The sequence below is a fragment of the Acomys russatus genome, chromosome 1 (genome assembly GCF_903995435.1).
Source record: "Acomys russatus chromosome 1, mAcoRus1.1, whole genome shotgun sequence".
Classification (NCBI taxonomy): domain Eukaryota; kingdom Metazoa; phylum Chordata; class Mammalia; order Rodentia; family Muridae; genus Acomys; species Acomys russatus.
Genome location: NC_067137.1, coordinates 93,377,909 through 93,400,982, shown reverse-complemented (window position 1 = coordinate 93,400,982; position 23,074 = coordinate 93,377,909). Strand labels below are relative to the sequence as shown.

General features: G+C 45.9%; 1 protein-coding gene across 2 annotated transcripts in view; it reads left to right on the top strand.

Moving 5' to 3' along the window:
- Nucleotides 1-23,074, top strand: part of Zfyve1 (zinc finger FYVE-type containing 1) — a 53,841-nt gene that overhangs the window by 15,197 nt on the left and 15,570 nt on the right. For both annotated transcript variants that reach the window (XM_051148738.1, XM_051148730.1), the window contains exons 3-4: nt 13,100-13,604; nt 18,875-19,089. In XM_051148738.1, coding sequence (XP_051004695.1) covers nt 13,100-13,604; nt 18,875-19,089 — 720 coding nt within the window. The remainder of the gene's footprint in view (nt 1-13,099; nt 13,605-18,874; nt 19,090-23,074) is intronic.

Genomic DNA, 23,074 nt, shown 5'->3' with positions numbered 1-23,074 from the left:
CAAACAACTTTCTACCTTCCCTGCTTGCTTCCTTCCTTTCTTGTTTTTACTCTTCCTCTTTTCTTTGCCCTTTTTCTTCCCTGGTCATGAATTTAAGAAATGAAGTCTCCCACTGTTTGGGAAAACAGCTGGTATAGCCAAGTGTACATGATTTTCGGGTTATGTTTCATTCTGAGTTGTTCTTGAATTCTTTTTCTAACTTTACTATAGAAAACTGATTGTGTGTATTTATTTATTTATTTATTTATTTCTACATAGTTTTTTAGTATGTAGCCCTGGCTAACCTGGAACTTGGTATGTGTACTAAGCTGGTCTTTAAACCACAGAGTTCTGTGTGCCTCTGCCTGCAGGTCTGTGCCATCCGGCCTGCTCATAACTTGGAGATGTGGCTCAGTTGGTAGAGTGCTTGCCTGCATGTTGAAGTCCCAGCTCTATCTTCAGCACTGCATAAACTTAGTGTGGTGTTATACATTTGTAAATCCCATACTTGGCAGGTAGAGGTAAGAGGGTTGGGAGTTCAAGGCCGTATGTTGAGACCCTGTCTACAAAACAAAACACAACAAAGCACAAAATCTAACTTTATTGATGCCTGTAGTTTTATAAGTTGACAGATGTATACACCTGTAACCACTACAATCAAGGCATGAAACATGGGGCTTGAGAGATGGCTTGGTGGCTAAGAGCACTTGTTCTTGCAGAGGACCCAGGTTCGATTCCCAGCACCCACATGGCTCTCCTCATCCATCTATAACTGCAGCTCCAGGAATCTAGCTCCATCATCTGACTTTCTAGGGCACAGGCATGTGTGTAGAACACAGACATACATGTAAGCAAAACAATCGTATGTAAGAGAAATGAAAACAAAAAAAACATGAAACATACCCACCCGCTGGATGGGTGGTAGTGGCACACCTCTTTAATCCTGGTACTTGGGAAGCTGAGGCAGGTAGATCTCTGTAAGTTGGAGGCCAGCTTGATTTACAGAACCAGTTCCAGGCCAGCCAGGACTACACAGAGACACCCTGTCCTGAAAAACGGAAAAAGAAAATAAAAATTCCACAAGGTGCTCTTGTGCCTCTGAGAAGCAGTCACTGCTCTGCTTTCGATCACTGTGGATTAGAGATGTAATGTCCTAGAGTTTCCTATAAGTAAAAGCACTCGCTGTGTCCCATCCCACACTAGGGGAACACAGGATCTGGGTACTGCGAGGCAAGTCCTCTATCACGTCGATATCCCCTGCCACTAAGCTGTCCTGCCTGGCCCTGAGTATGGTCTTCCTGGCTCATTGTCCTAACTAGCCAGGCTTCTGGCTGTTACACCCAGCGTACTGTGCTTTTGAGAGTCATCCATGTTTTTTTTTTTTTTTTAACAACTTATAAAGTAATTCATTTTATTGCTGAGTTACATGGGTACACCATAATTTATTTGTTTATCATATATTGCTGATCTCATATGTGCATATACATTATTTATTTGGATATAGAGTTGTCAACTCAGGGTCCTCCTGCCTCAGCCTCTTTGAATGCCAGAGTTTTAGGTGTGGCCTCGGCACTTAGCTTACACCGTATATTTATATTGAATGTTATTCTTTTTTGTATTAAAATGTAAGCTCCATGAAAATAGCCATGTTAGTTACTATTCTCACTGCTGTGACAAAACACCTGACAGGAAGGAAGGGCCTCAGAGTTTGACGATCTAGACTCTTACAGCTTGAAAACATGTCAGCAGGAGTGTGAGGTAGCTGGTCACGTTGCATCTGTATCCAGGAAGCAGGGAGAGATGAATGCTAGTGTTTAGCTGGACTATTTATTTATTTATTTTTGAGATAGGGTCTTTCTGTGTAGCCTTTGCTGTCTTGAGCTCACTTTGTAGACCAGGCTGGCCTTGAACTCACAGAGACCCACCTGTCTCTGTCTCCCTGAGTGCTGGGATTACAGGTGTTTGCCACTACACCTGGCTATGGCCTTTTAAATTTTTTATTTAAATCTGAATCCTTTTCCTTTTTTCTCTCTTGCCTTTTTATTCAGTCCAGAACTTCAGCCCCTGGGATAGTGTCACCCACACTCTGGGTCTTCTCACCTTCCCAGAGGCATCCAGCAGGTGTTTCTCCTTGATGATTCTAGAGCACCAAGTTGGCAGTCAAAATAACCATCACAACATTAGAAATAATGTAGTAAATTACATTGCTTCATTCACCTCAGGGTGAGAAAATTAAGGCCAAAATAAGTTCAGTGACCTTGTCAAGGTTGGGTAGAGTCAGCTTGGCTAAACCTCCATGGTGGTAGCACACTCTCTTCTTTCCACTAGAGGGAACACACAAAGCGTGTAGACATTGTGTGCTGCCTTCGTGCATCCATTTATGCAGTATATGCTGATCTCCTGCTGTGTTGGAGAGCGTGGAGCCCTGCCCCTCAGCAAGGAGCACATTGTAGTGTGAAGCTGAGAGCTGGCAAGAGTGTGGACAGTTAACGGAAAGGGTGGGTGGGAGTCAGGGTTTGAGCAAGGGAAGGGTTCTGTCAGCTGCCTCTGGTGTGATTCATCTTCCTTCTACCTTTCCTTCTAAGATCCCAAGTGTCACCAGTGCTTATGCTAGTTTTGTTGGAGCTAAATAGGAATTGGCTATGCTGTGTAAAAGGAGCTGATGTCCCATTCGGAAGGGTCTTTGGGAAGATCTCTTGAGTTGGTGTCTTCAGTCCTCAGGATGGGAAAGCTTTTTATTCAGATACAAAAGGAGAGCTGAACTGGGTGAGTGAGGTGTGTCAGAGAAAGTCATCATGGAGCTAAAACGAACTGTTGTGGAAGAATTTGTGTGAGGGTCCTTTCTGTGTGGATGTGTTCTCTGTGGCTAGGACAGCAAAGGAGCTGGGGGCAGGGTCTGTGAGGCTAGTGCGGGTGCTGCTGGAGTTGCAAGACTCCGCCGGAGGGGAATTCCTGACCTCTCAAGTCATGGGACACTTTGGGGACAATGGAATAGAAGAAAGTGATCTTTGTCCTTATCAAACTTTCTCAGTGTTTGTGAGGCCAAACTTGTGACTCCTTAAGAAAACAGTTGATAGGGAAATGGCTGTGCTTCTAAGGAGGAACTGCCATGTCACATGGGAACCTACAGTCAGTGTGCACTCTTAGGAGAGAGGAAGGACACCTTCTGAACTTCTATGTTGTAGAAGCAGGATTTCTAGAACCTTCTGTCATAGGAATTTTTTTTTTTTTTTTTTTTTGAGACAGGGTTTCTCTGTGTAGCCTTGGCCATCCTGGACTCACTTTGTAGACCAGGCTGGCCTCAAACTCACAGCGATCCGCTTGCCTCTGCCTCCCGAGTGCTGGGATTAAAGGCTTGCACCACCACGCCCGGCTCTTGGTCATAGGAATTTGTTCCTGGACTGGAACCTTTGTTGGGACTTCTTTAAGACTAGACTACTAGCCGGGCGTGGTGGTGCACGCCTTTAATCCCAGCACTCGGGAGACAGAGGCAGGTGGATCACTGAGTTCGAGGCCAGCCTGGTCTACAAAGTGAGTTCAGGACAGCCAGGGTGACACAGAGAAACCCTATCTGAAAAATCAAAACAAACAAAAGTCCATTAATAGGAACTAAATGTTGAAAATCACCTGCCCACTTACGTTTGTTACAAATCTCAGTGGAAAATTATAACATAATTCTTTGTTGGATGTGGTGGAACTTTACCCTGAGCTTCCAGTTGTGATGGGAGTAGGAAGTTTTGGATAGTGCTTTGCATTGCTTGGTGATGGAGCTGATTTGGGGCCACTGGTACCCCTTGGTAACCCTGAGAGGGATGTCTGGTCATATTTGGTACAGATCTCATCTTCCTTGATGCTGAGTAACTGTGGCTTATCTTCTAGAACCTGCTAGGCTGTGGAACGACCTTCAGCTCCTTGGTTCTTCCCCATTGTTGCTTCTCCTTCCCCAGGGCTGCTGGGGAAAGTCCATGTGTGTTCATTTTTCCCCAAATGATTCTGAGTGCTAAGATGGAATTTGAGGGAGGCAGTCACTGCTGTTGCCCACTTGGTTCAGAGGTGGCTTGCTGGATATTGTCCTCCTGTGAAATACTCTGATCTCCACATAGGAATAGTGGGGATCATTGAGAACTGTTAATTTATTTTACAAATTGGCCTTAGAATGTTACAGAAATAAAATTTTTGAGTAAGTGGGAACGTGGGAGAGAGAAGCAGGTAAGACAGAGGCGCTATTGGGTTTCTTTCTCAAAGGTTGTTTTGTTTTGTTTTATGTGTCTGTGTGTGGGTCTGTGCATGTGAATGCAGGTTAGAGGCATTGGGTCTTCTGGAGCTGGGTTACATTCCTGCTCTGTGTGTGTGTGTGTATGTGTGTGTGTGTGCGTCTTCCTCTGGAAGAGGCGCACATTCTTTAACTGCTGAGCCATCTCTTCAGGCCCCTTGTCGGGTTCCTTTCAGCTTAATATGTTTTAGATAGCCACTTTTCCTGAAAATCAGCTGCAGCACAAGTATTAATAATGCACATTTTTGTTTGAGTTTTGTTGTTGTGTTTTGAGACAGAGTCTCACTGTGTATGCCTGGCTGTCCTGGGACTTAGAAAGGTTGCCTTGCCTCTCTGCCTCCTGAGTCTTGGCAATCAAGGCGTGTGCTACTACTTGTTAACGCATTATTCTGGTTAGAGGGAGAGGCAAGGAGTTACTTGAAGTGTCCGGTAAGAGCTTTAATTTTTAGGCAGAGCTGATTTAGATCCGCCACACTGCTGAGTTAGTGATTTCTGGGTAGCAGGCAGGTGGGAGCCTATCTGCTATTGCAACACACTTGGGTGTTTTCCCAGTGGGCTGGCTCTAAGTAATTAATAATGGCGCCTGTTCTCCCTTGCTGTGTGCTACACACTGGACTTTATCTTAGGCAGTACTTTATCTTAGGCAGTCCTCTGTGTCCCCACAGGGTTGGCTAGTCAGCTGTTATCTAATGTCCCTGAGGCGTCCTAGTGAAGTGGCTCTTTAAAGGCCCTGCAGTGGCTAAGCTTGGGGTGGAATCTGGGAGCTGTTGACTTGCCCAAGGTCTCTGAGTCCAGGCTCTTAAGGGGAGCAAAGGTGATGTTCTGCTTTTGTCAAGAGCTATTTCAGACAGAATTGAGTGGGCTGACCTCAGAAATGGAGTGAAAGTGGGCTGATGAGTGTGAATTGACAACTAGAGGATCAGGAGCCTTGCCTCTTCCAGAGCCTTCCTTCCACTAGCAAAGAGAATCCTACCTATTTCCTTTTCTTTTCTGGGACGTGGTGCAGGCTGACCCAGCGCTGCTCTGCAGCTCTGATCTTCCTGTGCTCTGTGCCATCACACCTGACCTCTTATCTTCCTTGACCTTTGCTTTTCCAGTTAGAAATCCAGTCTTGCTGCCACCTAAGTGAAGGCAACTGGGTCCTTTCTGGCTCAGGAAGACGCTCACAGGTTGGGGATGTGTTTAGTAGTGTTACCAGGGAACAAAGGAACGGGAAAGCCAGGAGGTGAGGCCTGCTTCCAGGTTTGCCAAGCAGTTTTCCTCATCTGTTCATTTAGCCACTGACTTTCCAGTGGAGGTCAAAATGGTTATGTCCTCACTCTGCATCTGAAAATGCCACTTGGTATATGCTGATTGCTCATAGAGCTGCCAAGGCTTTTGAGTTCTGAGTCCACTCACTGGATCCAGAAGCTATACTCAACTCAAGAACATATGTGTTTAATATATCTCAGGACACTAAATACCAGATGATAGTCCAGATATTATTTCATCATATATACATATACACAAACACACAGAGAGACATGTGTGTATGAACTTTGTTTTTTTGTTTATTTTTGTTTTTGTTTTGTTTTGAGATGGGTCTTGCTCTGTAGCTTGTGTTAGCCTTGAACTCAAGAGCCTCCCATCTTTGCCTCCTGAGTTGTTCAGATTACAGGGATGTGTAAGCACAGCTGGCTTATTTATATATTCTGTGTATCATTTGATGAGTACTTACTATTAATCTGGAAACACTTAATTCTGTACCTAAAAGCTTCTACATGACTGCTCTTATTTTGGGTACCAGTTGCTGTTTCTAGGTTGACAGTTGTGTCACACGGTAGATTTTGAGGGAGGACACTGCTCTTTTTGACTCAGGGCTGTTTGAGAACGGAGACGGCTCTTCCAGCTGGACTCTGACCTTGGCTGACTTCTTACTAGCAGAGCTTTATGGGGCTTTTGTTTGTGTCTTGTTGGCTACCGTAGCAACTTGGAGCCGACTGGCTGAGTGACACAGGTCCAAAACGGACTGTTCTGTGTCACTTAAATTTTTTTGTTGGCTTTTTTTTTTTTAAAACAGGGTTTCCCTATATTGTAGCCCTCCTGTCCTTGAACTCACTATACAGACCAGGCTGGCCTTGAACTCACAGAGATTCACTTGCCTCTACCTCCCATGTGCTCGGATTAAAGGCCTCCGCCCCTCCACCTAGCCATTTAATTTTTTTTCTTAGATTTTACTTATTTATTGTATATGAGTGCTCTATTTGCACGTACACTTGTATGCTGGAAGAGGGTATTAGATCACATTACAGATGGTTGTGAACCACCATGCAGTTGCCAGGAATTGAACTCAAGACCTGTGGAAGAGCAGACAGTGCTCTTAACTGCTGAGTCATCTCTCCAGCCACTTAAAATCTTTTTTCACTTAATTTTTTGAGACAGAGTCTTGCTGTGTAGCCCAAGTTGGTCTTACACTTGAGATCCTCCTGCCTCCATGTCTTCAGTGCTGGGATTACAGATGTGAACTACCAGCTTCTACATCTCTTGTTTCCTAGAGCTACCAGTTGAAGTAGCCTGTCCCCAAGCTTACCAAATGCTGCTGTGTTCAGCCCTGTGGAGGGGGCGGGGGCGGGGCAGAGAGGAGTGACCAAGCTTTCCAGCAAGGTGCCGCTCCTGTGTGCCAGGTTGTACCCTAAGCGCCGTGTGTGCAAAGATAAGATAGGCATGTGTTCTGTGTGATGAGCCCGGTCACCGCAGGGGATTGTTGGCATTGTCATTAGCATTAAGATGCTTATTAATCTTAATAGTCACAGTGGTAATAAGGAGTGCTTGGCCTTCTGGATGGGATTAAGGGAGAGAGTGCACAGTTCATCATACTTTCACACTCAGTGCTCTGCGTGCGCTTCTGATCTCTGTGAAGCCACAAGACACTTGAATCAGACAGGTGGTTTTTTTCTCTAATAGTGGAAAGAAATTGGTTATGAAGGCTTGATACTCCTGTAGCTAGAGGAGACCTGGGGGTGGAGGTATTGATGTGGGCTTCTGTGGTCTGAGAAGGGATCCTAAGGAGCTTTCTGAAGCTGTAGTCTGCATCTTGAAAACAAGAAACCCAACATTTTATTTAGAGGGGGGAGGAAGTACGAGGGAGGGAGGGAGGGAGGGAGGGAGGGAGGGAGGGAGGGAGGGAGGGAGAGTGTGAGTGTGAGTGTGAGTGTGTGTGTGTGTGTGTGTTGGTTCTTGAGAGCATGTGTGAGGACTATGAGGAGGTTAACCAGGGTGGTAGCAAGTGAGCCATCACATCCCTGTGTGTTCTTTAAATTGTCATGGGGTTATGAACGTGTGAAGTCGGAACAGTAAACCTTTTAAAAACATCACAGCTTTATCAAAATATTCACATACCACAACTACCCTTTATTGTAGTTTTTTTTTTGGGTTTTTTTTTTGTTTGTTTGTTTGTTTGTTTTTGTTTTTTGAGACAGGTTTTCTCTGTGTAGCCCTAGACTCCCTTTGTAGACCAGGCTGGCCTCAAACTCAGGAAGATCTGCCTGCCTCTCTCTGGCTTTATTTTTAAGTTGCCTTCTCAGTGTGAGGATCAGATGTCAGCCTTGAACTTGCTAGTCGAATCTTACCTGACTAAACTTGACCCTCAGTCTAGATTGATCTTTTAAAGTGTGAATGTCGCTGAAGGCCCATGCTTGCTCTGATCCCTAGCCCCCCAAGTGAAGTAAGTAACTGACCTAGAGGATTCAGTGCCTGTTCTAAAGCCGCAGCCTGGAACACACAGGACTCCACCCCAAGCAGAGACCTTGTCCCCTTGACAGCCTCTCACTGTTTCCTCCTCTGTGGCTGCTGGCAGACACCCATCTCCTTTCTGCCCGGTGAGTTGGCTTCTTCTGAATGTAAATGGGTAATATGTGGCCTTTTCTGTCTGGCTCTTTCATTCAGTCTCATTTTCTTGTAGTCATGTTTAGCAGTTTAGCATGTGTTGGTACTTAGGTGTTTTTTTTTTTCCCCTTCTAAACAGGTCAAGCAAATACTGATAGTTGTTTTTTTTTTCTTTCTTTCTATCTATCTATCTATTTTGTTTTTTTTAGGCAGGATTTCCTTTGTGTAGCTCTGGTTGTCCTGAAACTCACTCTGGCTGGCCTTGAACTCACAGAGATTAACCTGCCTCTGAGTGCTGAGATTAAACGCATGCACCACCACTGCCTGGAATTTAAAAAAAAATTATTTATTTTAATATATTTTTTATGTGTATTGGTATTTTGCCTGCATGTATGTTTGTGTGAGGGTGTCAGATAATGGAGTAAACAGACAGCTGTGAGCTGCCATGTGGGTACTGGGAATTGAGCCCGGGTCCTCTGGAAGAGCAGCAGGTGCTCATAACTACTGAGGTATCTCTCCAGCCTAGGTTTACTTTATGTCACAGGGTTTTAGATATTTTTATTAAGCAAAAATATCTAATATCTAATATCTGGTAACAATGAAATTTTATTGCTGAAAATTTTATATTAATATTATTGTATATGTGTAATAAATGTGTGTGGGCATACATGTGCCATGGTAACCCTGTGACAGTCATGGGTAACTTTTGGGGAGTTATTTTCTTTTACTGTGAGATCCTGGAGTTAAACTCAGGTACATTGGGCTTGTGTGACAAACACTTGTACCTAATGAGCTGTCTTTTTTCTTTTTCCTTGCTGTTTTTGAGACAGGATTTTATTGTATAGTGCTGGCTGCCCTGGAACCTATGTTGACTAGGCTAGCCTTAAACTTAGAGAGATCCACCTGCCTCTGCCTCCCAAGTGCTGGGATTAAAGGTGTGTTTGTTTTCAGTCAGACTTGTGCTTTTCACCCCAGGGTAGCCTGAAACTTCTGTATCTTAGGCCAAGACTTGGTCTTCAAACAGTGATCCTCCTGTCTCAGCTTCTCAAATGACAAGATTATAGGCAAGTATAAACTATGTGCCTTTTCAGTTTTTATATTTATTTATTTATTTATTTATTTTTTCCAGATAGGGTCTCTCTATGTTAGCCTTAGGTAGCCTGGACTCGCTTTTTAGACCAAACTGGCCTAGAACTCACAGCAATTTGCCTGCCTCTGCTTCCCTGAGTGCTGGGATTAAAGGCATGTGCCACCACGCCTGGCTCCAAATTTGTTTATTTTTATTTCATGTGTGTTGGTGTTTTGCATGCATCTATGTCTGTGTGAAGGTGTGAGTTTTAGAGAGTTTTGTTGTTGTTGTTTTTTAAAAAATATTTATTTATTTAATGTAATGTATGTGAGTGCTCTATCTGCATATACACCTGCACGCCAGAAGACGGCACCAGATCTCACTATAGATGGTTATGAACCACCATGTGGTTGCTAGGAATTAGACTCAGGACCTCTGGAAGAGCAGACAGTGCTCCTAACCTCTGAGCCATCTCTCCAGCCCCTTGTTTTGTTTTTTTGAGATGCCATGTGGATGCTGAGAATTGAACACAGGTCCCCTGGAAAGAGTGGCTTGTGCTCTCAACTGCTGAGCCATCTCTCAAGTGCCAGTTTTTTTGTTTTTGTTTTTGTTTTGTTTTGTTTGTTTTTTTGAAACAAGATTTCTCTGTGTGTATCCTTGGCTGTTCTGGAATCACTCTGTATACCAGTCTGGCCTTGAACTCACAGCAATCCACCTGCCTCTTGTCTCCCAAGTGCTGGGATTAAAGGCGCCACCACCATCTGGCCAGGTTTTATTATTTTTACAGGGAGACTTTTTATTTTAGCATTTGTAGTTACAGTTTGGGGATTATGGGTGTGTTCAAAACTTGTTTCAAAATATGTTTCATAAACATTTACAGTAGTGGGTTATAAGTAAAAATACTTTGTACTACAAAATATTGTAACTTCTTTAATTAGAACTGGAAAATATTTTAATGGTAGACAAATGTGATCATATTAATTTCATATAGTTTCCTAATTCAGTAAAAGGTTTGTTTTAAGTAGGATTTACATAAATGACTAGCCTGAGTCTGAGGAGAATATGCCTTTGCCCACTGAAAATCCAATTGAAATGATTTACAATACATTTTTTTTTTAATCAGAATCCTTCAGTTGTGCAAGGATTCCTTCCCAAGCTATTTCCAGGCTTTCTAACCAATCAAAAGAAGTCAGTACAAGAAACAGCATAGTTAAAAAACCCAGCTTCTATCCAGTGGACACTGCCATGCAGTGCATGTTACCTTCCAGCTCTGGGGATACAGAGTGCCTCTGTAGCATTTCACCTCTCTGAGGTCAGCGAGCAAAGGAAGTGACATAGGAAGACTAGAAAGGGGGCACTGCCGTCATCCCCAGAGACTGCTGCTTCTTCAGAGGACCTGGGTTCAGGGCCTCTCCAAGAACTTTAAACCATCAAGCCACCTCATTAGCCCCAGTTTCAGGTCCTTCATGACTACCAAGTTTTTCCACTGACTGAAGCTTCACATGGTGGTGGTGGTGGAGGGGATGGTGGTGGAGGGGGTGGAGGAGGTGGTGGTGGAGGGGGTGGTGGTGGTAGTGGGTGTTGTTGTTGTTGGTGGTGGTAGAGGGGGTGGTGGTGGTGGGGATGGTGGTGGAGGGGGTGGGGGGTGGTGTGGAGGGGGTGGGGGTGGGTGGTGAGGGGGTGGGGGTGGTGGGGATGGTGGTGGAGGGGGTGGGGGTGGTGGTGGAGGGGGTGGGGGGTGGTGGTGGAGGGGGTGGGGGTGGGGGTGGAGGGGGTGGTTGTGGAGGGGGTGGGGGGGTGGGGGTGGAGGGGGTGGGGGTGGTGGAGGGGGTGGGGGTGGTGGTTGTTGTTGGTGGTGGAGGGGGTGGTGGTGGAGGGGGTGGGGGTGGTGGTTGTTGGTGGTGGCGGAGGGGGTGGTGGTGGTGGTGGTGGTGGTGGTGGTGGAGGGGGTGGGGGTGGGTGGTTGTTGTTGGTGGTGGAGGGGGTGGTGGTGGTGGAGGAGGAGGGGGTGGTGGTGGAGGGGGTGGGGGTGGTGGTTGTTGTTGGTGGTGGAGGGGGTGGTGGTAGTGGTATGGCATTTGCTGCACAAGCATGAGGATCTGAGTTTAAGTCCCCAGAGCCAGTGTGGTAGTATGCATCTGCCACCCCAGTGTTGCTGAGGTGAGATGGAAGGCAAGAACCAGAGATTCTTTGGAAGCCTGCAGTCTAGTGAGCTTGGTATAAGCAGAAATAAAAACAGAGATACTGTCTTCGATAAGGTGAGGCAAAGACTGACACCCGAGGTAGCTCTCTGACCTCTATAGTGTGCCATGGCATACATGCACCCACATTTCACACACACACACACACACACACACACACACACACACACACACACGTGCGCGCGCTCACGCGCACATACACACGGGGGAGGGAGAGGGAAGGAGAGAGAGCGAGGGAGCAGAAATTTCTACAGAATCAGGTCAAAGTAAGGACACATTTAAGAAATGTCTTAGAGGTGAAAATAATAGTTGTAAATTGCAATAGTGGATGAAAAGAGCTCCTCCTCCTTTACGGCTAACTAACAGTCATTGTGGGGATGTGCCGCATTTTGTTTCCTTACTCATCAGTTGATAGGCATTTGGGCTATCTTGACTTTGGTTGGTATGGCTAAGGCTGCTGTTTATATTCACATACAGAGAGGTTTTGTGTGGACATTTGTTTTCAGTTAATGGATATAAATCCAGAAATAGAATTTCTGAGTCATGGGAATCTTGCATGTACGTTTTTCTTTATTACATGTTAAAAATTATTTTGTGTGTGGGTGTTTTGTCTGCATGTATGTCTGGGCACCACATGCATGGCTGGTGCCCTGAAACTAGAGTTACAGGTTGTCGGAAGCGTCTGTGTGAATGCTGGGAACTGACTGTGGATCCTGTAAAAGCAGCCAGTGCTCTTAACCACTGAGCCATCCTTCCAGCTCAGTTTTTCACTATCTTGGTGGCTTTTCAGCATGTGGTCTTACACTATCAATTTATCTCTTTCTTTTTAGAAACTATTGCCCAACCCAATGATTAACATGCTTTCTTCTAAGAACTTCATGAACCCGGTGGTGGTGGTGCACTCCTTTAATCCCAGTGAGGAGGTAGAGGCAGGCAGGTCTCTATGAGTTCGAGGCCAGCCTGGTCTACATCGTGAGTTCCAGGACAGCCAGGGCTAAAGCAGAGAAACCCTGTCTAGAAAAACAAAACAAACAAACAACCAAACCAAAACAAAACAAAAACAAACAAAAAAAGAAAAGAAAAACCACCAAACTTTATGGGTTTTTTTTTTTTTTTTTTTGGTTTTTCGAGACAGGGTTTCTCTGTGTAGCCTTGGCCATCCTGGACTCACTTTGTAGACCAGGCTGGCCTTGAACTCACAGCGATCCGCCTGCCTCTGCCTCCCGAGTGCTGGGATTAAAGGCGTGCGCTACCACGCCCGGCCCCAAACTTTATGGTTTTAGCTCTTTATTAACTGTGTGTTTCTGTGTGTATGTGCCGGTGAATGCTGGTGCCCGTGGAAACCAGAAGAAGGCATTTGCTTTGATACCTTAGAGCTAGAGGTACAGACATCTAGGAGCCTCTCAGTGTGGGTTCTGGGAACCAAATTCAGGGCCTCTCCAAGAGCAGCAAGAACTTTAAAAAACCATCAGGCCGCCTCATCAGCCCCAGTTTCCAGTCTTCATGACTACTGAGTTCTTCCACTGACTGAAGCTTCAGAGGGTCCTGTGAGCTGTGTGCTAAGGGTGGAGCTTTCGCCTTGGGACTTCCTTTTCCTTCTACTTAGACAAGTCAGGAAGGGCCTTGTCCTTGAGAAGCATTTGTGTTTCTTACAGGAGCTATTCAGTCTCCATATTTTATTGTCTTTCCCTTTTTCTTCTTCTTTTTTTGAAGGTGAGAAATGAAGAGGACTTTATTAGGAAATTGGACTGTAAGCCTGACCAGCATCTCAAGGTGGTTTCCATTTTTGGAAATACTGGTGATGGGAAGTCCCACACCCTCAACCACACCTTCTTCTATGGCCGAGAAGTCTTCCAAACCTCCCCTGCTCAGGAGTCCTGCACAGTGGGAGTGTGGGCAGCCTATGACCCAGTCCATAAGGTAGCGGTAATAGACACAGAAGGACTCCTGGGGGCCACCGTGAATCTCAGCCAGAGAACACGGCTGCTGCTAAAGGTCCTGGCTGTCTCAGACCTGGTCATCTATCGGACTCATGCAGACCGGCTGCATAATGACCTCTTCAAATTCCTTGGGGATGCCTCGGAAGCTTACCTGAAGCACTTTACCAAGGAACTCAAGGCTACCACTGCACGCTGTGGCCTAGATGTCCCCTTATCCACTCTGGGCCCTGCAGTTATTATTTTCCATGAGACTGTGCACACTCAACTTCTGGGTTCTGGTGAGTAGATGGTGCTATGTCAGAGACTACCATTTAGTGCACAAAGAGGTGGCCTCTGGGGTGCACTATGGTGATGGTGAGATGCCCAGAAAAATCTTATACCCAGGCAAGACTAAGACAGTATTCCAAGAAGGCTGGAGTCATCAATTATGGCAAGGATTAGGACGCGCTAGTAGACTAAAGGGCCTGGGAGATCAGGATGAGACCTGTTTCTCTGGGATGCTGGTGGTGAAAACTTAGTCAAATGGGGTCAAGAGAGACCAGAAGAGCCAGGCAGAGTGATATATACCGGTAATTTCAATATTCAGCAAGCTGAGGCAAAAGGATTGTGAATTTGAGGCCAACCTGGGCTACATAATGAAACCCTGTCACACTGAAACAAAAGAAAGGCAGGTATGTAAGGTGGTGCATGCTACCATACATACCAATAGAAGTAGTGGGCTGGAGAGATGGCTCAATGGTTAAGAGCACTGTCTGCTCTTTCAAGGGACCCAGGTTCAAGTCCCAGTACCCATATGGCAGCTCACAACTGTCTGTAATTCTAGTCCAATGGATCTGACACCCTCCCACCAATGCACATAAAATAAAATAAAAAATAATTAAAAAAAATAAATAGATGTAGGAAGATTAGCAAGTAGTTCAAGGTCATCCTTAGCTATGTTATGTAAGAGGCTAGCATAAGCTACATGAAATTCTTGTCTCAAAAACAAAAACAAAAAGCCAGAAAGTCATAGAGATACACTGCCATAGGTTGGGAGTGTGTTGAATAAATTCTTTCCAAGAGTTCCATAGAGGGAAGTAGTGGTAGCTGGTGGCTCATGGGGAATTTCTAAGGACTTCCCCTTTAAAACATTTAAATATGTGAGATAGCGGTGTACTGATGAGAATGAGCTATTAGGGTAAATGGAAGAACGAGACCAGCTCCCTCTCATGCTAGAGTCCTGAGCACTGCAGAAGAGAAGGGATGTGTGACGATGCTCACCTGTAATCCCCGCACTGGGAGGCACACCTCGCCGGTGTGAGGCCATCCTGGTCTACACAGCGAGACCTTAGGTCACAATAACCATGAAAAGAACAGAAACAGGGTGATCCTCAAGTGGGAGTTGGCCTCGGGAGTGACATTCACCCATGTCTGTCTGCCGCAGAGAGTGGAATGCATGGAGGTGTGTGTGGTGAGTGTATCTGTGGTGAGTTACCTCATTGTTTCTGTTTTCTTTGAGAAATATGGACAGTATTATCAGGTGCAACAATAGTTATTAGATATGGTGGGATAGTAACCTAACCCTAAACAATGACACTGTTCCCATCTGTGCATCCAGGCAAGAAAGTACCTGTGCCATGTGCTAGACAGAGAGGTGCAGAGCTGAACACCTGCCCTCGGTCTGCCTGGGGAGACCGTCTAGTCCTCTGTTCTGTAGCATGTGTAGGTAGGCTTTGGAGCTGTGGGAATGGAGAAGAGGAATCATACATCCTAGTGGGGCTTTGGAAAGAGGAAGCGATGTCTGCATTTTGAGCTTTAGATATACGGAAGAAGGAAAACCGCATGTTCCAGGAGGAGCGACTCCCTGGTAGCTTCCTGGGAGTGGCTGTATGCAGGGAACTGCAGCTGGTTCTGCAGTAGATTCCCGAATGACAGCATCAGCTCTTGGGATAAGTTCTCTATCTGCCTTCCAGAGGACTCTCTTGAAATAAAAGCTTCATTTATAATTTAGCTACCCCAGCTTGTGATATTCCTGCTTGCTTTCAGTTGCATCAAAATGTAATCCAAGCCAAGGGGGGAAAAAAAAAAAGAATCCAGTAGCTAGATATGAGCATGTGTGCCTTGGGGAAACTGAGGCAGCAGGATCTCACATTTGAGGCCCCTTGAAACAGTGAGATCCTGTCACAGAAACAAAAAATGAAATCAAATTTAATATGAGTGACTTGTTTAACCTCTGTCAATGTGTCTGGCCATGAGTTATCCTCCCCATGACCCTCTTCTTACTCTGTGTATGTTTGCCTATGTCTACATGCCAATATTTGTATATATATATACATGGATACATACATACATAAATAAATATATATATATACACACACACACACACATTTATGAATGTGCACATGTGGACACACACACACAGACACACAGACACACACACACATACGTTCCCCACGAGCTATACCATCTTTTCTGTGTTCTCGCCTTTTTAGGATATGCTCTCTGTCTGTCTGGACCACTTTGCTCCAGCTAGCCGTACATATCTCATACTGAGCTATCATTTGAGCCAAGCGTTCCTGACATGCTATGGTGTGGTCCTTCCTGTACCCTAGAGCTGACACATAGTGCTGACACACTCGACCTCTCACCCGCACTCCTATCTGGAATCATCTTGTGTGTACTGCTTTACTTTTGGTATTTTCCATGAGAATAGAAACAACAGGAAGACAGAAATATTGCCTGCCTTACCCGTTGCTGCATGTGTCTTAAAGAGCCCAGATGAACGTCTGGTGCACAGACATGTGCTGAGTGAGGAAGTCAGAGTTGTGCCTGTCTGAAGCAAAGTCGTTTGTGTTAGAGGGAGTCGGAAATACTGGAGGGTTGGACCATGGGTGGCCTTGGGGAAACTCTCTGAAGGATCTAGGCCTGAGACCTGTATAATGTCAGACCCATATTTCAAAGCATCCCCCTTTCTGCCACCCCCACCCCAGGACCAAGTAGAGGAGGAGCATGCCTGGAGTTGGAGAGTCTCCATGGTAGTCAGGTAGGAAGATACGGGGACTGCTCCATGACAGCAGTAGTAAGAGAGCAGCGTCAGACTGGACCATAAGGGAGGGGGTTACTGGTGGTTCCAGTGAGTCATGACCTTCTAGAGCAGAGGAAGAGACTAAATAGGAACTGACTATAAGATGAGGAGGCAAGAAATGCCGACTCTGGAGCCTTCTGTGATCAGTCCTTCTAAGTCATTCTGGGTCTTCACAGCCTTAGGGGCAAGATTCAACCCCCAGGAGCTATCTTTCTGCCTTGTGCTGTATACTGTGCTGTATACTATAGAATATATAGTATACTCTATATTATACTAAGCCCCAAGTGACAGCTCAGGCAACTGCTTGCCATATGTAACCAAGGAGGTCCTAACAGAATTGGGGATTAACCACGGTCTTTGGATTCTGAAATTCGGATCCTTTTCTGGAGCAGCAGAGCTTCATGAAACCCTAAGGTGGTAGAGTGAGGATGGCAGGGGAGGAGGAGGGCCAAAATGTGGGCAGGTTGGGGTTGTGTTTTCTGGTCTTTTAATTTCAGTTATCTGTTTGATCTTGCTGCTCTTGTGGATAGAGGTGGGCTAGGAAAGTGAATGACAGCTTGAGTATTACTTACCCAGCATGCTTGGAACCTGAAGTAAGATTGGAGGCTTTGGACTTGGAATGTTTGCAAAGGCCCTGTGAAAGAAGCGCCCTGAACCTGAAGGCCTGAAGTCTGGGTGCTCTCCTGGTTAGTTTCAGAAGTCCACTCGGTGGAGCCCAGGGCTGTCTGAGGGAATCACAGTTGGGGACTGGCTTGATCAGATTGGTCTGTGGACATTTTCTTGAGATTTATTTTTATCTGTGTGGATGTTTTGCCTGCATTTATCTATGCACCATGCATCTGGAATTTCTGAGGGGACCAGAAGTTACAGAGTCATTTGCCAATTATGTGAGTGCTGAGATTTGGACCTGGGTTTCATGAGAGAACAACCAGTGTTGCTTTCACCATGAGCCGTCTCTCCTATTTTCTTTCGTTACCAAGAAAAAATATTTAATATGTGTGGGTGTTTGTCTGTATGCATGTCTTGATACCCGAGGAGGCCAGGAGAGGGCGTGAGACCATTGTGAGCTGCCGTCAGGCCATGGGATTTGAGGCTATGTCTTTTGGAAGGGCAGCCAGTGAACTTAACCACAGATCCATCTCTCCAGCCCCAGACCCACTGTAGGTAGTGCTATCCTTATATAGGCGGCCCCCGCTGTGCAAGAAAGTAACCCCTCTACCCCCATTGCTTTTGGTCAGCAACCGAAATCAAACTAGGACAGCTTTGAGTCATTTCTGAGTAGGATATTTATTTTAGGGACGCCCTGCAGGGTTCTGTTACACAGATGAGCGAAAGGAAGTCATTTGAGAGCAGTGATTGCATGTTCAGGGAAAGGCGCGCAGAGATGTTGGGAGGAAGGGAATGGGCCAAGTCAGGTTCCTGCCTTGCTTCGGGAGAAGGCAGGGACTAACACTTCTGCTACTTCTTTGAAATCTCAGCATGAGCAGGGAAGAGGGAGCAAGTCCAGAGTTATGATAGCTGCTCTTTAATGACTGTCCTTTTAAATTTGAACTAACATATCTTCAATGTTTGAGTGATTTTATTAAAATGCTAAAAAAAAATTAAAGTATTTGTGTAAGCATGCCTTTACCTCTAAAAGGTACACAGACTCTGCCCGTGCTGTGGCTGCTGGACAGGTGCTGAGCCTGTGTGCAAGCCACGCCCCCTGCATTGCTAGTTTCCATAGCTTCACAGCTTCATTACATAAGACCAGAATTCTCAAAGTATAAAATTGTGAATGCTCGTTAGTAGATAACTGCTTAGTATATCCACAGCCTGGAAAACTGTATAGCTCTTAAAAAGAATAAGGTGCTTGGTTCTTCAGTGTGTAGTGTAACAAGTGATTACAAAGCAAGCAGTGTGGGGAGGGACAGTGTGACAGAAAGAGCTAACACGTGGCAGCTTGAAAACACAGGCCTCATCTGTCACTTTCTTTGCTGATGTGTCTTAAGTTTTTCCTCTACTGACTCCTTTTCAGGATTCTTTTTTTCCTCCCCCTCCTTCAGCTCATCCCCCCTCCCCCATGGTTTCCCATATAGCCTTGGCTGTCCTGTACTCACTTTGTAGACCAGACTGGCCTCGAACTCACAGAGATGTGCTTGCCTCTGCCTCCCGAGTGCTGGGGTTAGAGGTGTGCGCCACCGCACCCGGCTCTTTTCAGGATTCTTCTGTGTTACACATTGAGACAAGTGCACATTACATCACAGTGTGTAAGGCAATGAATCACACACCCATGTAATCAACGCCAGCTTAGGTGATGTCTGTGCCCTCTGCTTGCACCTTTTCAGTCAACAGCAAGCAAATGCTATAGTTCTAGCCACATGGTAGCTGCGCCCACTTGCGCTTACATATGAAGAATTAACATTGATCTTTTATGGTGGAAGGTAGGTAACTTTTGTTTTTAAGAAAGGCACTCACTGCCCACCTGCCTTTCTGCTTGTACAGATCACCCCTCAGAGGCACCCGAGAAGCTCATCCAGGACCGGTTCAGGAAGCTGGGCCGCTTCCCCGAAGCCTTTAGCTCCATTCATTACAAGGGAACAAGGACATACAACCCCCCCACAGACTTCTCTGGGCTTCGGCGCGCTCTGGAGCAGCTGCTAGAGAACAACACCACCAGGTCCCCCCGGCACCCAGGGGTCATCTTCAAAGCCCTGAAGGTCAGTTGGCTCCTGCCCTGGGTACTTGTCACGAGGGTGCCAGTAGAAGGCTCAGTCCCAGTACTCCTTGGCTTGGGGCTTGGAAGCCTGGGCTGGAAAGAGTCAGTACAGAAGAGGAAGTGTGCGAGTGGGGTGGCACACGGCATACTCCTTCATCTTGCTGGGAGCTCCGGTGGGAAGGAGTCTTGAGTCAGTCAAACAGTTGATGAAGGGTGGTGAGGAGGCTGCAGCTTAGGTGGTAGACTGCTCAGCTAGCAGAAATTTAGCCCCATGTTGGCATGAAGGTGCGTGCCTGTAATCTGGGCACTGGGAAAGTGGAGGCAGGAACCTCAGAAATTGAAGGACGTTTTGACGCCTAATTATCAAGGCTGAGCACACCTGGGATTTATGTATCTTTGCACGAAACCTTCTTCAGAGCACATTCTGAAGCTTGGGGGGAAAATTGCAAAGAGGGTGATTTCGGCTGTGGAATTGGATGTCATGCAATGTGTCACCTACATTATGCCCTGTATCATCTAAAACCCAAAGTGATAATGGGCTAACCTTTTAGGAGACCCATCTTTGAGAGTTATATCATGGTCACTGGGCATGATGACCATTCCTTTTTTAAAAAATTATTTATTTATTTACTGTGTATAAGTGCTCTGCATGTACAGCTGCAGGCCACAGGAGGGCATCAGATCCCAGTATAGATGGTTATTAGCTACAATGTGGTTGCTGGGAATTGAACTCAGGGCCCCAGGAAGAGCATCAGTACTCTTAACAGTGAAACCATCTCTCCAGTCCAGTGCTACTTGCCTTTAATCTCAGCACTATGGAGGCAGATCTGTGAATTCAAGGCCAGCGTAGTCTATATAGTGAGTTCCGGGCTAGCCAGAGCTACCTAGTAAGACCCTGTCTTAAAAAACAAAATAAAAAAAAACCTGTGCTTTTCAGGTATATTGTGGATCCAAGCCAGTTGTAAGATCAGTCTGTTGTTTGGTAGCACAGCTAAATGAAATCTTGTTGTAAATTCCCTGGTTGGCCATGTGGAGCATGTTGTGATTGGAGGGTGCTTGCTGCTTTGTAGGAGAGAGCCTAACCGTGCAGAGGGAGACTCCAGCACGCCACCATGACAGGCGCTGTGTAATCTACCAGGTGGATTCTTCTGGTGCCCTTTGGTGGTGTTTTTAAAAAATTGTTTGATTTATTGATTTATATGGGTATTTTACCTGCATGCATGTCTGTAAACCATGTGGACGCCTAGTGCTGTGGAGGACAGGAAGGGGGTGGATCCTGAGACTGGATTTACAGATGATTGTGAGTTGGTATAACTAGTGGGTACTGAAGTCAACCCTGGGTCCTCTGCAAGACCAACAGCAGGTGCTCTAAACATCTGAGCCTCCCTCACCCTCTTTTGAGACAAGAGTCTTACTTTGTAGCTGGCTTCTGCCTCCTGGGCGTGAACCATCACACATATTATTTAGTTTTGTTTTTAAGATTTATTTTATTTTTATTTTTATTTTTTTAAAGATTTATTTATTGTTATGTATACAGTGTTGTCTGCTTGTACACCCGCAGGCCAGAAGAGGGCATCAGGTTACATTATAGATGGTTGTGAGCCACCATGTGGTTGCTGGGAATTGAACTCAGGACCTTTGGAAGAGCAGGCGGTGCTCCTAACCACTGAGCCATCTCTCCAGCCCCTTAAGCTTTATTTTTAATTATGCATGTATATATGAATGTGAGTGCAGGTGTCCTTGGAGGCCAGAAAAAGGCTTTTGAACACTTGGTACTGAATTACACACAATTATGAGCCAAACTTAGGTCCTGTGTAAGGGTAGTACCTGCTCTTAACCGCTGAACACCTTGTGGCTCACTCTCCTGCTGTTCTCTGAGACAGTGTCACATGTAGCTCAGGCTGGGTTAACCATGAACTCGTTTCTCCTGTCTCTAACTCCCAAGTGCTGAGATTGCAGATAATGCCATTATGCGTTTGTGTGTGTGTGTGTGTGTGTGTGTGTGTGTTTTGTGTCTTGGGCTTTATCTAGGCAGGAGATCTCTGCATTGTATCACTATACTCCTGAAATACACTGCTATCAATAAATAATAAGTTGCTGGAACAGTGGCAAATGAGAACATCAAAATAAGGTCCTAGGAGCTGTGACTCAGGGATTAGGATTATTGAAAACTACCAATTAAGCGTGTCTTCAGCTCAGCAGTGAGGCGCACGCCTTAACCCCAGCACTTGGGAGGCAGAGGCACATGGATCGCTGTGAGTTGGAGGCCATCCTGGTCTACAGAGTGATTCCAGGACAGCCAGGGCTACAGCACAAGAAACCCTTCTAAAAAAAAAAAACCAAAACCAAAACCAAAAAAAGAATGGGTTCAGTGTGTGTGGGCCATGCTGCCACCAGGGGTCATACTGATCTAGGTGGCCTGCGATGCCACCGGGAGCCATGTTGATGTGTGTGGTCTGGGCTGTCTCCAAGGGTCACTACCTCAGCTAGGAGTGCTGTTTATGGTCTGTGCTGTCAGCAGAGGCTGTATGGAGGCCCCTGGCCCACGGTTCTGCTGCCTGGGAAGATCAAGGAGGCTACTTTTGTTGTGATGTGGATGACTGCAGATGCACTCCGAGAGAGGGGGGACTGGCCGAGAGAGGGGGGACTGGAGGGCTTCTGTGGCCACAACCTCCCCCCTTCCCACACGTAAGAAAAGAGTAGCCTCCTGGACAGGAGGCCACTGAGGAAAACTCCTAAGGGGTATGTGGGTATGTGATGGCATGTGCGAATCTCCACAGTTGATGGCTCCTCGTGGGGTCTGGGAGGGGAGGGATTCAATTCTGTTTGGGGGAGCAGGCCACTGGAAGTTTGACCATGCTCTAGTGAGTATATGGGCAGCACAGATTGGACTTTTTTTTTTTAACTTTTATTTTTGCCCTTTTTGGGGGGCGGGATCATGGGAGTTGGGAGGTGAGTCTGATCAAGTGTATGATGTGGAAATGCCAGAGAATCAATGAGTGTGTTATGTTGAAAAAAAGGGGAAGGAAGGAAAAAAAATTGGTTCAGTAGTTTTGCTAGTGGTATGTGCCTGTAGTCCAAGCACAGGAGGCTGAGGCAAGAGGGTTAAGGTCAGTCTGGGTTATATATTTGGGCTTATAGTAGGCCATATCTTTTTTTTTTTTTTTTAAGATTAATTTATTTATTATGTATACAATGTTTTGCCTACGTGTATAACTGCATGACAGAAGAGGGCACCAGATCTCATAAGAGATGGTTGTGAACCTCCATGTGGCTGCTGGGAATTGAACTCAGGACCTTTGAAAGAACAGACAGTACCCTTAACCTCTGAGCCATGTCTCCAGCCCCTAGTAGACCATATCTTAAAAGAACAAACCACTACTCCTCTGCCTATATACAGAAAACAACTAACCAAACAATAGGTCAGGCTGGCCAGATGGTTCAGTGGGTAAAGGTGTTTGGCGCCAAGTTTGATTAAGAATGGCCCACATAAGTGGGCGTTGTGGCCCACGCCTTTAATCCCAGCACTGGGGAGGCAGAGGCAGGCGGATCGCTGTGAGTTTGAGGCCAGCCTGGTCTACCAAGGGAGTCCAGGACAGCCAAGGCTACACAGAGAAATCCTGTCTCAAAACAAACAAACAAAAGAATGGTCCACATAGGCTCGTATATTTGGATGGCTGGTCTTAGGGAGTGGTGATACTTGACAAGAATGAGGATGTGTGACCTTGTTGGCGGAAGTGTGTGATTGGAGCTGGGGTTTGGGGTTTCAAATGCTCAAACTAGGCCCAGTGTCAGCCTTCCTGCTGCCTGCAGATCTAGATGTAGAACCCTAAGCTCCCTCTCCAGCACCATGTCCGCCTGCATGTTGCCGTGCTTCCTATTGTGATGATAATGGACTAAACCTTTATAAGCCAGCCCCAGTGAAATGTTTCCTTTAGAAGAGTTGCCATGGTCATGGGGGGTCTCTCTTTTTTCTTCTTTTAAGA